General features: G+C 42.5%; 1 protein-coding gene across 7 annotated transcripts in view; it reads left to right on the forward strand.

Annotated features, from left to right (window-relative positions):
* Positions 1–14,115, forward strand: part of MEGF11 (multiple EGF like domains 11) — a 352,698-nt gene that overhangs the window by 75,846 nt on the left and 262,737 nt on the right. For all 7 annotated transcript variants that reach the window (XM_080982103.1, XM_080982104.1, XM_080982102.1 and 4 more), the window contains exons 2-3: positions 4,548–4,652; positions 8,164–8,287. In XM_080982103.1, coding sequence (XP_080838229.1) covers positions 8,172–8,287 — 116 coding nt within the window. In that variant the 5' untranslated portion in view covers positions 4,548–4,652; positions 8,164–8,171. The remainder of the gene's footprint in view (positions 1–4,547; positions 4,653–8,163; positions 8,288–14,115) is intronic.

A 14,115-nucleotide genomic window follows, 5' to 3' on the forward strand; every position in this document is an offset into this window, starting at 1 on the left:
AATCAGGTATAGGGACCCTCAGGCCTTCCAGGACTCTCTGTCTAGCCCCGTCAGGAATGAGCCAGCTCCAAGCGAAGGTTTGCAGCCAAATGCAGAAAGCAGCCAGGAACAGGGAGGCTTTGATGTTGGTCAGGCAGGAGAGAGCTGGCAGCTGCAGAATTCGGCTCTTCCTGACCTTGACGGGTGGGCTGATAAGACAGTAGCTGAGAGCAAGCTAGAACACAGCCAAAGCTCAAATAGGCGTGAATAGACAAGGAGACAGTTTGTCAGAAAAGGAAGAGGCTGGAGCTAATCCAATAAGTCCAAGGAGTCAGTGGATGGGAGGGCTTCTAGATAGGAAGCAAAACAAGAGATGTAAGGGGCATTGGTTCAATATATTCTGTAGACACTGGAGGAAATCTTCAGAAGGGTCATCTTGAGTAATGATGTCGGAGGCTTTGTTAGAGCTGTCCGGAGCTATCTGTTTGTTTTTGCAATAAATCCTCCTTTTTAATTACCTACGCTTACTGTGTTATCAAGCTGCGAACCTGGACTCCTGACAGGCCCTTAGGACTCTCCCTAGGCCATACCTCTCTGGCCACACCACCTGCTCTCCATGGCATGCTCCTCATCAGCCCTGCTTTGCACCCTCCTTGAGTGCTTGTGCTTGGCTGGAATGTGTCCTTGAACTCTGATAATGCTTCCTGCTTGCCTAGGGTTGTGTGTGTGTGTGTGTGTGTGTGTGTGTGTGTAAACAACCCTACTGTAAAAGGTAAAATTAGCATTAATTGCTAAGCCCACGTCTGCTGCTGGTCCCACCCGCTGATAGCATGTGGCCCGTAGAAGGTTGCACAGGAGGGAATGTGGTCCACCATTTAAATAGTATTATAACTTATCCCACAGAATTAAAAGTAGGTGCAATAATGCCCACGTTGGCTCATCCACACTTTCGTTTGTCCTGTGATTGCTAGTATTTTGTATCGCTCTGTTATCATGGGTCTGAAAAAGTGGGGGGGGGGGGGTTGTTGCTCTATTTTCCCTGGGAAAACCTGCTGAATTGTGACAAATTTCAATCCGTGACAAACCCGAAGAAAAATTTGTCCCTCTTCTGAACTGGTCTTGAAATAGTTCCTGAACTGTCTTCGGTGTGCTTTTCCATGAGTGTCATTGGGGACGGTCTGCTTCCATCTCCTTTCCCATTCTACCCCTGCAGAATAATTTTTCCAGCATCAAGCACTTCTGGTTTTCTCAGCATGTTCATTTTTTTTTTAAAAATTAAATTTTCCCCTATTTAGCGCTCGTATAAAAAAATTCTGATCAAACAATATACGTGCAAAATATGTGTGCTCCCACTTGTTTGTTGTCAGGGAACTGCCATCAGGGAGAGAGCAAAATCCAGAGGGATTCCAGAGAGCGTCCCGGGATTGGGAGAGGCAGCCCATCTTCTGGGGAAGAGAATCAGCGTAGCACCAGTGGAGAAGGGGGGCAGATGGGGGAAGCGGCGAGGCGGTCCCATGACTCCTTGCCGGGGACCAGCGGGGAGAGTAGAGGTCCTCCGCTGCCTACGCCCTCCTTGCGCAGGCTTCCGCGCAGAGAGAGTAGGAGGAGACTAGGCGTCAAAGAGCTTCTTTGCTGGAAGAAGTTTAAGAAACGCCCACTGACTGATTCTGCCAGCGATTGAGACAGCCACGGGTGAGTGGCTGTCCGGACAGAAAAGGTTCACTCAGGCAACCCAGCCAGGTGTTTGCACCGGCTTACGCATGAGCAACCCCTAGAACCACTACATTTGTTTTGATTGGTTTTGATGCTTCTAATCACGACTCACTCATCTTAGGAGTCTCATAATAACAGAATCTAGCTTGTCTCCCTTTTGAAGAGAGCCAGTTCACAATAATGTTGTTTTGAGTAAATGGGGTTAAAGTGAAAGTTCAAAGACAGCCCTGGGTTGCTGTAGGAAACCCTCCCAGCCTCTGGTTGAGGAAAGAGGTCATTAGTGAGCAGTAAGCTGTGCTGTGATTCGGTGGTTCATTATCTCATATACAGAAACCTTGAGAGAGGATGAGTATTTAAGACTCTTGCACAACTCTGTGGTTTTCTTGGTCATTAGTCTTTGGGCTTGAGTTTGGTTTTAATGTATTCTTTCCTCCACGGATGACTCAGTGCACCTGTACTCTGTTTCTCCAGCAGCAATTTCTTTGAAATTGGGCAAGGAGGAGGATTATGTCTCCCACTCCATCCAAAAGAATCTCACATTCCTGATCCATTTTCATAAAATGTCTTTGGGAATTTAGTGCTTAATGTCCAGAAATCTTGATCTGATTTAAATTACAATCTTGGGAGTTCCTCTTGAAGAGTCGAATGAATTCATTAGCATTAAAAGTCAGGGAAGAAAAATATTAATTTGTACTTCTTTAATGCAGTGTCTACTTGCACACCCTCCAGACTTACATATTCCCCCAGTATCCTTTGACATTTTTGGGATAAGTAGAAATATGCATCTCCTACTGAATCATGCAAGCATCTGAATGCAAGGACTGCTGTGGATCGGCAGCCAAAAGTTGGGTTTTAATTCACTTGCTTTTCTTGCCTACCTGTGGCTTTAAAACAAGTAACTACTTTTAAATATTTATTTATTTATTTATCATGTGTATTCCCTGTTCTTTAGCTTCCAAATTTCTTAGTATATTGTACTACATTGGATACAACCCAATGAAACTAAGGGCTTGTCCATACTTTGTTTGCTCCTCTGCTTCCCCCCAGGAAAACCGATGGTTTAGCACTGAATCAGAGCAAACAGCATATAGGTTTTCTAAGGATTGCCATTTGTTCTGATTTATTGCCAAAGAGCAGGTTTTCCAAGGGAAGGTGGTAGGGCAAAGACAAAACTGCTCGGATCTGTGATGTCCAGGCATGGGACAAACAGACGTATGGATGAGCTCTAAGTTAAAGTCACTTAGCAGTGTATCGGTTGTGCTGGTGCAATATTGCACAAGGGAAAGGACTAACCAGATGTTGTTGTGCAATTGAGTTATTTTTGGAACGGGCAAGAGAGCAGCTCCTTTGCTTTTAGGCTGACATATGATAGGACAAGAGAGAAATTTGACTCAGTTCACATTTAAAGACAAATCACCTAATTTGTGCCTTCTGAAACAACACACGTACCAAAACGCAGCTGTCTTCTGAAATTCACACATCTCCAAATTTTGCAGTGCAGTTCTCTAGCCAAGTACAAAAATGCAAAGACTGGGGGTAAAGTGTTCATATGAATGTATATATTAGTGAAGACAACATACAAAAATGTGTTATGTGCTGGGCAAAATGGTTTTGCAACCCTGTGCATATTAGGGAAAATTGCATACAAATATTAGGAGAAATATCCACTATGTATTAACTTTCTATAGCTCCCTTCATCTGAGGATTACAGAGCAGTTTACAATATAAAAACTAAAATGCATAACATAGTAACAAACAAAACCAATACTGCCCCGCAGTTTAAAAGGTCATTTATTATTTAATTAGCCAAAGACGTAGGAGGCTAGAAAGTTACTGGTTGATTTTCAGAGAGAGTCATGTGGTCTAGTCTAACCCATCTCTTAAGGGATTGAAATGAGAACAGAATGTGGGGATGGGGAACTCCTCTATGCAACCCTGTAGTCCTTGGATGGGCTGCAAAGATCCCCAAACAGTCAGTTCTTTGCTTTATGCTTATAGTCCCCCTTCTCCATTCTACAATAACTAATATATCCTAGTTCTGTGTGGAAAGTTGGTTTAAAAGGTTTGAAATAAATAAATAACTTGGAATGTGGCTCACCATGGCTTCTTTCAGCCTGAACCTTCAAGTCACTCTTCAGTCTATATAGGGCTCTTCCAGATGTCTCTTTCAGTATGCATTCATGATGATTTGTGCTTGTGATGGTACTGGGAAGTTCCTACACTATTTCAATTTCAACACTGTTTGTGCCTGCAAAAGTTCTGAGGCAGACATACTGCTTCATTTCCATTTGCTGCATGTCCCATAATTTCTTGCTGAAATCTTTTAACTTCTTATACCACAAAATGTTCTGGTTGATTTTTTGTTCTGCTTTTGTTGTGCAGCAGCCTTCAGACAGCAGTAATGTAATAGCACTGGGAAAGCATGGCAAAACATCTAATAAAACAGAATGATGTGTGGACAGGCCAGTATAAACCCATCACTAATGCAGTATTATTACATTAATGACATGTTGCAGAATATCCTCCAACAGCCTCCCCCCAATTTGGAGAGAGCCCTAAATGTCTGTCCTGATCTTCCTTATTCTTGTTTCCTAGCTTTATTCCCCATTCCTTACTCCTCCACTTTTTAAATATTTAACCTGAATGTGATAGGAAATGCTGATTAGCTTTTGCATTTGAAAAATCCTCATTTTGGTCATCTGGTCGCTGGTACATCCAGCACAATTTCACTCTGGCATTACTTGAGCAAATATTTGCAAGTAGGGATTTCCTCCGTCAAGACACCTATCTACATCTGTTTTTTAATTCACTTCTTCTCCTTCCCTTTGTTCAGCTGTGTATTTCTCTCTCTGCAGTTTCTGAAGGACGTCTGAAAAGCCTGCAGAGTGGTTCTTTCTCTTGCCAATGAACTCTGAATACTTGATGGATTCATAGCCACAAGGGATTTACAGCACACTGAGGTGAGACTGTTAAAAACTTGCAAATTCAACTTTTAGTTTGCTTTTTGTTTTGTTTCAGTTAAACAACATAAATAGAGCTCACTTTGGACATATTTGACAGGTGGCCAATCTTTCCATTTCAGGTGGTCATTACAATAACATTATAACAATGAACTAGCGCTTGAGTTCGCTGTTTATTGTTACCCTTCTCTGTGAATCCTTTTCCTTTTGTGTCATGTCTTTTAGATTTTAAGTCCAATAGCAGGGACTGGGTTTTTTCCAATGTAAATTACCCCCCCCCCCCCAAAAAAACCTTTCAATAAATAAAGTGAAACAACTAAGGCACAATCAGATTTCGGCCATGATTCAGGAGAAAACAAGGCCTTGTTTTCACTGAGGTGGTAAACCTTAGGAAGGTGGCTAGGCTGAGGCCCATGGAAAACCCTGACATACTAATTTTCTATATCCAAGGAATCTTTTTGTATGAAGGCTTTTTAACCCCAGCCCACCATCTGAAGTGACAACAGCCTGACAAGAGGTTGACCACTTCAGGTCAAAACTGGGCCAAAGGATGGGCCAGAGTGAAGCAGTGCCTGAGAGAAAAATCTTGTTCTGAGGAAATTTTTTTCACAACATGATGTGTTTTTGTTAATTATAGCTGATTGGGTTGTGTGTTCCCATTATCCATCACATCACTTCCAAATGGTTAAGCCTCCTTTCTCTCTCTTTTAACTTTATTACCTCAGCTTTCTCATTGACACCAAGCCATTCACTGCCAGTTTCATTATAACGAGATGAAAATACCTTCTCTCCACTAACCCACTAATCTTAGTGTTCATCTTAACATTTCTGCTAAGTTACCCTCCTTCCCTCAGGATTGATTTTATTTTATTTTTTTGCTCATGCCTCTTCTTGCTACAAAGTGCTTTGTGCTTGAAATGGCAGCCGCTCTGGATTTTAGCTTTCTGAAGTGTCTCGACAAAGAGAGACTTGGCCATTTTTGCCTTACTTTGTTATTGATTTTAATAATATTTCATAACTGATCAGCTTAGCATACCCCAAGCAAGGCAGCTCCTATACAGTTATAAGCATGAGGAATAATTACACTTGACATTAACTCGAGACAACCATGTTTCTTGACATCACTCTGGGAGTGATTGTTGCATATCCATATCTGAAACAGAAGAAATAAAATCCCACCAAACAGAATTGAAATGTTCAGGGCCCTCTTTTCCCTTGGAAGCATGTAGTTTTGTGTTATTTTTCCTGCAATGGCAGGAGTCCGTAAGGAAATACTCAAATTATGTAGTGTTTTCCACTAACGTTGCACTATGGAAATCCTATCAGCATCCATGTAAGAAGATCTTCGGTATAAAAAAAAAAAAGGCCTTTGGTCAGTCCACATGTTCAACAAAAAAAACTGAGGGGAAGCATGAACAGGTGTTTTAATTATTTTAGTTATTTCTTGGTACCATTTATGCATTGCTGAGATGGTATCTGGCATCAAAACATAAGTTTGGTGCATTTTTTGGCTAGCTCCTCTAGCTGCCTTTGTTGACCTGGTGCCCTGCAAATGTTTTGGACTCCAACTTGCATCAACCTCAACATTATGTTAGTTTTGGCTGATTGGCGTTGTAGGCTAAGACATCTGGAGGGTGGCAAGTTGTGGAAGGCTTGTTGAAGTAATACAATGCTTTTCTATGGTGAACATATTTATTTATTTAGACTATTTCTATAAAAGGTAAAAAAAAAAAAAGGTAAAGGACCCCTGGACGGTTAAGTCCAGTCAAAGGCGACTATGGGGTTGTGGCATTCATCTCGCTTTCTGGCTGAGGGAGCTGGTGTTTGTCCACAGACAGCTTTCCGGGTCATGTGGCCAGCATGACAAAACCACTTCTGGTGCAACAGAACACCGTGATAGAAACCAGAGCACACAGAAACACCGTTTACTTTCCCGCCAGAGCGGTACCTATTTATCTACTTGCACTGGTGTGCTTTCAAACTGCTAGGTAGGCAGGAGCTGGGACACAGACACAGGAACTCACCCCATTGTGCGGATTTGAACCGCCAGCCTTCTGATCTGCAAGCCCAAATTCTAAGCAGCGTATGCAAAAGTAAAACAACAACAGATGTTATAAAAATGTGCAGCAAAACTCTTAATGCAAGCTACTAATAAATATAGACAATCTCAATTCCTTCTCTATCCACTTTCTCCATGCCACACATGATTTTATAGACCTCTGCCATATCACCTGTTCCTTGCTTTTTCTCTGCACTAAAAATTCCCAAGTGCTACAGTCTTTCCTCATAGGGGAATTGCTCTAAGGACAGTCCTGCCACATTGCATCCTAAACACCAAAGATGTGTAAGGATCCTAAAGGGTTGCATACACCCCCTGCAAAAACCTGTGAGGCTCTGACTCTGGCTTGTCCTCCAGAAGGAGGGAAACTCTATCCCTGGGGGCCACCATCAACCATGCCATTTGTCATTTGCATTTTGTGAATGTAGAACATTATCGAGATCCCAGGGAGTGAAAGACTACAGAAAAGGGAGAAACCCAGTTCTTGTTTTGATATGAACCTGCCTAATTCACACTTTCAAAAAAAATACCCCAAGCACCACACCATCCTTCAAAATTTGCATTTCTCTGAAATTTTGCAGTGTAGTTCTTCAACAAACAATGTATATATCAGGGGAAAGTGTTCATAAAGTGCATGTATATATGTGAATATAACTTTAACTTGCATAAGGGAAAACTGCATACAAAATTGTGTATAATAGGAGGAAAAAATAGTATATATTTTTTAATTGCAAGCTAATGGGGGAAATGTAACAAACTAAACTTAAAACATAGGGGGAAATGAGAAATGGAGGGCAGCTTGTAACTGGCAGATTCAGCCATCATTAATTGCAATGGCAGGGAGCTGAAGTCTATCTCTCAGGTATATCATAGCCCTTAAAGCTTTAGGTCGAGCGAGAACTTTCTAAAATGGTGCCTCAAAAGCAAATGGATTTCTTCTCCGAACTCCGTAATAAGACCTGAAAATTCAATTGATTTTCTGTCAATCAATCATAATCCGTAGTAGCCATGTTTTGGAGGCAGATTTGGCAGCCTTGCGCTTGACACTTGCAAACTCCGTTAAAATTAACAAGAGCTGGTTTCTGTCTTGGGTAAGTGTAGAAGTAAGCTATTATAATGCCTCAGTGGTTCACTTTAAGGAAAACTTTTTTAAAAAATTAATCTCTTTTTTTAAAAAAATGAGCATAGGAATTGCGGAAAGAACACATTGCTGATGGAGAAAATTAATGCCAACAGATGCTTTGGCCTTCAGTTTTCTCTCTCTTTTTTTTAAAGCTTTGATTCCTGACGTGCTGGGTAGCACATCTTTTAGGCCGAGAGATGGTAACACTCCAACTCCAACACTCTAACCACTACACCAGACTGGCATAAAATGTACCAGAAGCTATAACTGGTTACTTATGATACTAGGAAGCAATTGTTTGTCTTAATGCTTTTCTCTCCTTTGCTTAGAAGCAGCGATGATGTTCTGCCTCCTCCTGTGGTGGAATCTCAAAGTCCTCGCCCTGTCTCTCCTTCTGAAAACCACCATCTCCTTAAATCCAGATGACCCAAATGTTTGCAGCCATTGGGAAAGGTAAAATGTTGCTCCCTCGCAGATTTAAAAACCTCTGTATACCACTTTATTTATAGAGCAGTTCTCAACATAGGTAAAGGTAAAGGGACCCCTGACCATTAGGTCCAGTCATGACCGACTCTGGGGTTGCGGCGCTTATCTTGCTTTATTGGCCGAGGGAGCCAGCATACAGCTTCCGGGTCATGTGGCCAGCAGGACTAAGCCGCTTCTGGCGAACCAGAGCAGCGCATGGAAACGCCGTTTACCTTCCCGCCGGAGTGGTACCTATTTATCTACTTGCACTTTGACGTGCTTTCGAACTGCCAGGTTGGCAGGAGCAGGGACCGAGCAACAGGAGCTCACCCCGTCACGGGGATTCGAACCGCCTGATCGGCAAGTCCTAGGCTCTGTGGTTTAACCCACAGTGCCACCCGCGTCCCTAGTTCTCAACATAGTTCGATACAAAACTGGAATAAAAATGCTGTCAAGACACACTGAGCCTTCCTTGGGCAGAGAATTCCACAGACCCACAGTTGAGGACCCCCTTCTCAGTCACAATCCACCTCATTTTTGAGGAGGACCTTGAGAGCAGATCTTCCATTGTAGAACAGTGTCCTCTTATGAACAGTGCTGCAAGATTGGAGGCATGCCCGGAGGGGTTTACTTTGAGTTCTCTCTTGTGTGTGCACTACCTGCCTTCAGAGGAGTCTCATTTTCCCCTGCTGTGGTTGTGCTATTGTCAAAATGCTCATGGAGATCTTGATATGAGGAATGCAGTCAAGGAATGCAGTCAAGGAACTGTTATCATTGTGGGTGACTTCAACTATCCTCCTATAGACCGGCTACATAAGTGTTCCAGTCATGACAAAGAGGTAAAATTTCTGAATACCCGAAATGACTTGTGCCAGACATTACTGACTTGTTAAGCTGAGGTTGCTGCTCATGTGGTCATAACTTCCAAAAGGGCAGGAATATGAGGCATCCATTTCCTTTTCTTCATCCAAACCCAGGTAACCTTTAGATGTTGTAGGGCAAACTATCTGACTGTGATTTGTCACCTTTGGAATTTCTGCTTTGGAAAGGGCTTTGCGTGAAAGTCCCAGTTTCAGTCCCTAGCTTTTCCAGGTAGAGCTGGGAATTGACCTCTGCCTGAAACCATGGATAGCTGCTGCCAGTCAGTGTAGAAAACAACAAGCCAGATGGGCCATTTGTCTGACTCTGTATAAAGCAACTTCCTACGTAGGTCCCACTTTTCTGCCGTAAAGCTCTTAAGCTAAACACAGTATTGCTTGTTTTATCCAAGAACAGGCTCTTTAAAATGTGTTTCACCTTATGCTATAATGAATATGAATCTTCTTTAAGTAACATAAACAGCTCTTAGTGGCATTCTGAAGTTCATTATGCTTAGATTTATTAAGATGTTGTGTGCGTGCATTTTTTATTTTTTTTTAAGGATGTTGATCACGCAGCACAACAGGCTTTGAGGGCAAACGTGGGTGGAGATGGAGCCTGTGATTTGGTATTGTTTGCAGTTGCACAGCAAAGTACATTTCAAGCCCAGGAATACAGTATTGATTTTGTGTGAAGGGAGTCAGCAACCCAGAGACCCAATCAAGGAGAAACAAAAATTAAATACCAGAATTGATTGGCTGCCCTGGCCAAGATGACTGTGATACTTAGATGGTAATAAATCAGCCCAAAGAGATTGAGTTAGGGTGAGGTCAAGAGGAGCAAACAGGATCATAAAATAATAATCAAGATGACGAGGGGGTTTATGTTAATAAAAGAGTAGTCTAAATACGTTCCGCTTTGGCATATTTGCCAGCAGGATATCTCATTGCCCCGCGCAGACAAAAGAGAGGTCAGCTCTTAGGACTGACATTTTGTTGGCTGACAAACCAGATGCTTAAAGCCCTGTGCCCAAAGCACTGTAGGGTATACTCCTGCACACACACAGGTTTTCCAGTAGGGGTGGGGCAGAAATACATTTTGGCATGAAACTCTCTAACTTGCACTTCCTGAAACAATGTGCGAACCAATGTACTTACCCTTTGGCATTTGCATTTCTCTGAATTGTGCACTGCCATTCTCCAACCAAATAAGGTGTATTAAAATGTGTATATTGGGGGAACCCAGGGCTATTTTTCTAGAAAAATGGTGCTGGAGCTCACCATGAACCTTGTTCTCTTAGAATGGCAATGGAACCCACCTGAGAGGTGCTGGAGCTGAGCTCTGATGAGTTCTGGCTGGGGGGAAAAAGTCCAGGGCGAAACTATGCATATATTAGTAAAAAAATGCATTGTATTGGGAGATAGTCCTTGCCAAAAATGGTGTATATCAGGAGAAATTCTCACTAAAACACTGACGGATTTTCTTGAGGACTTCCAAAAAAAATGTGGAAATGTGTAGAACTGAACTTAAGAATGGGAAAATGAGAAAACTGAAATTGACAGATTTGTGCCTGCTTAAAATGTGGCCACAATCATTTCTGGTGTTGGCTCTCACGCTAAGGCCTCTGAATCCAAAGAGATTCTGGTCCCAGACAAATGGCAGGTTTGGACTAAGCGTCAACCCTTGGATTGTCTTCATTTAGGACCCCCATGTTGCAGAGCTCAGGTACATATCAATCCTCTTAGCTAAGCCCTTTCAGGACCCGGAAGGTAATACTTTTGAACCCTGACAGCAGAGCAATCAATAGAAACAGACTGACAGGCATTGAAGGTGATCTCTAAACCTACTCTGTCTCGATACAGCGTGCTTAACCCCCCCCCCCAAAGGCTGCTGTTTTATAAAGCAAGACACTGTATTAATAATTAGTAATAGGATTTACTAAATACAGTTTAAAAAAAAAAAATCTCCAGTGTTTTACATCCTTACAACAACCCTTTAAACTGAGGAAAGCATGTAAGGGAAGTGCCGTGTAAGGCTATTGGTGAAAAAAGTGTGAACAAAAATGCAAATTTTGCTTTGAAATGCATATTTTTAGGGAGGAGCTGTATTGAAAAGATTTGGAAAGCATTGAAAAAATGTGCATTTTCAATTGCCATGCCAAAAGTTTCCCTGTTTTATTAGCATTTTCAAAAAAAATAATTGTTTTGTTTTCTTAATTTTCCATGCCAGGATGGAGCAGACCCATGATTGAGTGCTTGCTGAACCCACATGCAATGGGCTTAGGTTAGACTAATAGAACCATAGAATTGTAGAGTTGGAAGGGATCCCAAGGATCATCTAGTTCAACCCCCTGCAATGCAGGAATCTCAACTAAAGCATCCATGACACATGGCCACCCAACCTCATCCGTTCCTCATAAGGCTTGGTTTCCAGACCTTCAATCATCTCGGTCGCCCTCCTCTGCACATGCTCCAGCTTGTCAATATCCTTTTAAAATGGTGGCGCCCAGATTTGGACACAGTATTCCAGGTGTGGTCTGAGCAAGGCAGAACAGATCAGGACTATTACTTCCTTTGAACAGAACACTATACTTCTGTTGATGCAGCCTAGAATAGCATTAGCTTTTCTTGCTGCTGCATCACACTGTTACCTCATGTTAAGCTTGTAGTCAACTAAGATTCCTAGATCCTTTTCATATGTACTACTGGCAATCCAGGTGTCTCCCATCTCATATTTGTGCAGCTGGTTCTTTCTGCCTAAGTGTAGACCCTTACATTTGTCCCTATTGAAAGTTTTGTTAGTTTTGGCCTAGTTCTCCAGCCTGTTAAGATCATACTGAATCCCGATTTTGTCTTCTGTGGCATTGGCTACCCCTCCCATTTTATAGGTTGACGCAATGCTAAAGTTTTTCAGGGAATAAACAAACAAACAGAGAACCCGCTGCTTAACTCACAATTTATGGTTCTCAATTACTGGTTAATTTCTGCTACAAATTATCTTGGATTAAAATAGGTTCTGTTTAAAATGAGCAAAAGTGAAAAATCAAGCCCCAGAGACCTCTTTCCTGTTTCTAATATAAAAAAGCCTTGTGTTTGATTGGTGTGCCCATCATTTTGCGGTGCTTGTGCCTTCATCATCAGAATGAAGTGCCGGGAAGCCTCGACAGCATTATGTTAATATGTGCTTTTAATTAGCCTTTTTTGTACACAAGTAAAAGCTGAACAGTCCCAGGAGGAAGAATATCTGATATGGTTTTATGTGAGGGCATAGAACTCCCCCCCGATCCCTCGTTCTTTCTTTTTTATTAATGGTGGCAAGCTTCAATCAGTTTACATTTTTCCATTGCTCTTTACAAGATTTCCTTTTTTCTTGGTTCAGAAGCTCCGTGTCAGAGACAAAGCTTTGAAAATCACTTGCCTGTTCTTTCAGTGTTCCACATCGTGAGGGCAGTTTGTGACTTGTCCAGACTTGGAACCTGATGTCTCCCCCAACATAGCCCCCACTTCCACAGCTTGTAGCCATCAGTAAGCCCAGAAATGAATACTGGTTTAACTGGATGGTGGCCAGTTTCAGCCTGCAGGCCTGCAAATTAAGGACACACATTGTTTTTGGTGGGGTGGGGGCTGCTGCTTTGGTTCTGATGTCTCAGTATTTATTTATTATTTATTATTCATTATTATTCATTTATTATTCATTATTATTCATTATTCATTAAGAAATAATACCTGAGTGGCGTACAATATAACAAACATGATAACAATAAGTTATGTTAATGCAAATAAAACACATTGATCCAGTGGGGCAGGCATGCCAAACTTCACCAAAAGCAAGGTGACTGAAGGCATGGTTGCAAAAAAATGTTTTTTGAACTGGTGCTAACAGCCCACCAGGGTCCTTCGTACTTAAAAATGGAGTGATTTCTTTAAATTAAAGATGGCCTTTCTAGTAATCTATGGCAGCTAATATGAGAAGTAATTCATCAGGAGCCAGAATCAGGGGCAGGTCAGCAATAATACACCTGGTGTCAGTGAAGTTAATTCTTTTTCAAAGGAACCAAAACAGCACAAGGCTGGAGATCACAGTAACACTTCCCAGGAGGTCTTGTCCCAATGAAGCAGTTGTGAAGACTGAAGGTCTCTGCTTTCCCACCGCTCCCTAAGGCTCCTCCCCCTGTTCCTTCCCCAGCAGCCTAAGGCTCCTTCATCTTGTCTCTCTTTACTCTGCCCACTTCATTTATCTGCATGTTCTGGAAGACCAGAAGGGAGAAGGGCTAGTCGCAGGAGGAGCAGGAGACCCCCCTGGCTTCTTCAGTAGCCTACCACATCTCAATCTCCTGGCCTCCTTCCTCTCCAAGCCTCTGTTTCTGCCTCTGATTCTGGACTGCTCTCTGCTGCGGCTTCTTCCTGCTCACTAAACCCTGTTTCCTCTTCAGCTTCCTCCTCCCAGTCTTCTCCCTCTTACCACTCTTCATCATCCGACCACCAGTCCCCTGGCTCTGAGCTGTCTTCCCCCAGCTGTTCCCTTGGGGGTTCCCCAGCTGGTGTCTCCTACCACTCCTGTGCACCCAGCCAGTCCATGACATAATGTTTCACTTATTTCATGATCTGGAAAAGCTTTGGCCAATGTGAGCATCTATCTAGCTTTCATTTGCTATTGGACCAATTAGCCCAGTATCAACTTTTTAAAAACCCTGGACAGCCTTAGCTGTGCGGGTGGTTGACCATTGTTTGGTGCCTCAGAGAACCTAAAACAATTAAAGTAGGTCATTCAGGATTTTATTTGGGGAAGTCCTCTTCTGCTGCAGGCCCTCCGCCTTGGAAAATGTGGGGGGTGTATATTTACACAGTTCTAAAATGCACTTTACAGAGCAACATGAGGAAAAAAGAGAGTGCTGTGCCCCACAGAGTACAGTCTAAATTTGAATGAATGTGGGTTGTTGCTGCTCCTTAGCTTTCCAA

The sequence above is a fragment of the Podarcis pityusensis genome (genome assembly GCF_964106645.2).
Source record: "Podarcis pityusensis genome assembly, chromosome: 14".
NCBI classification, from domain to species: domain Eukaryota; kingdom Metazoa; phylum Chordata; class Lepidosauria; order Squamata; family Lacertidae; genus Podarcis; species Podarcis pityusensis.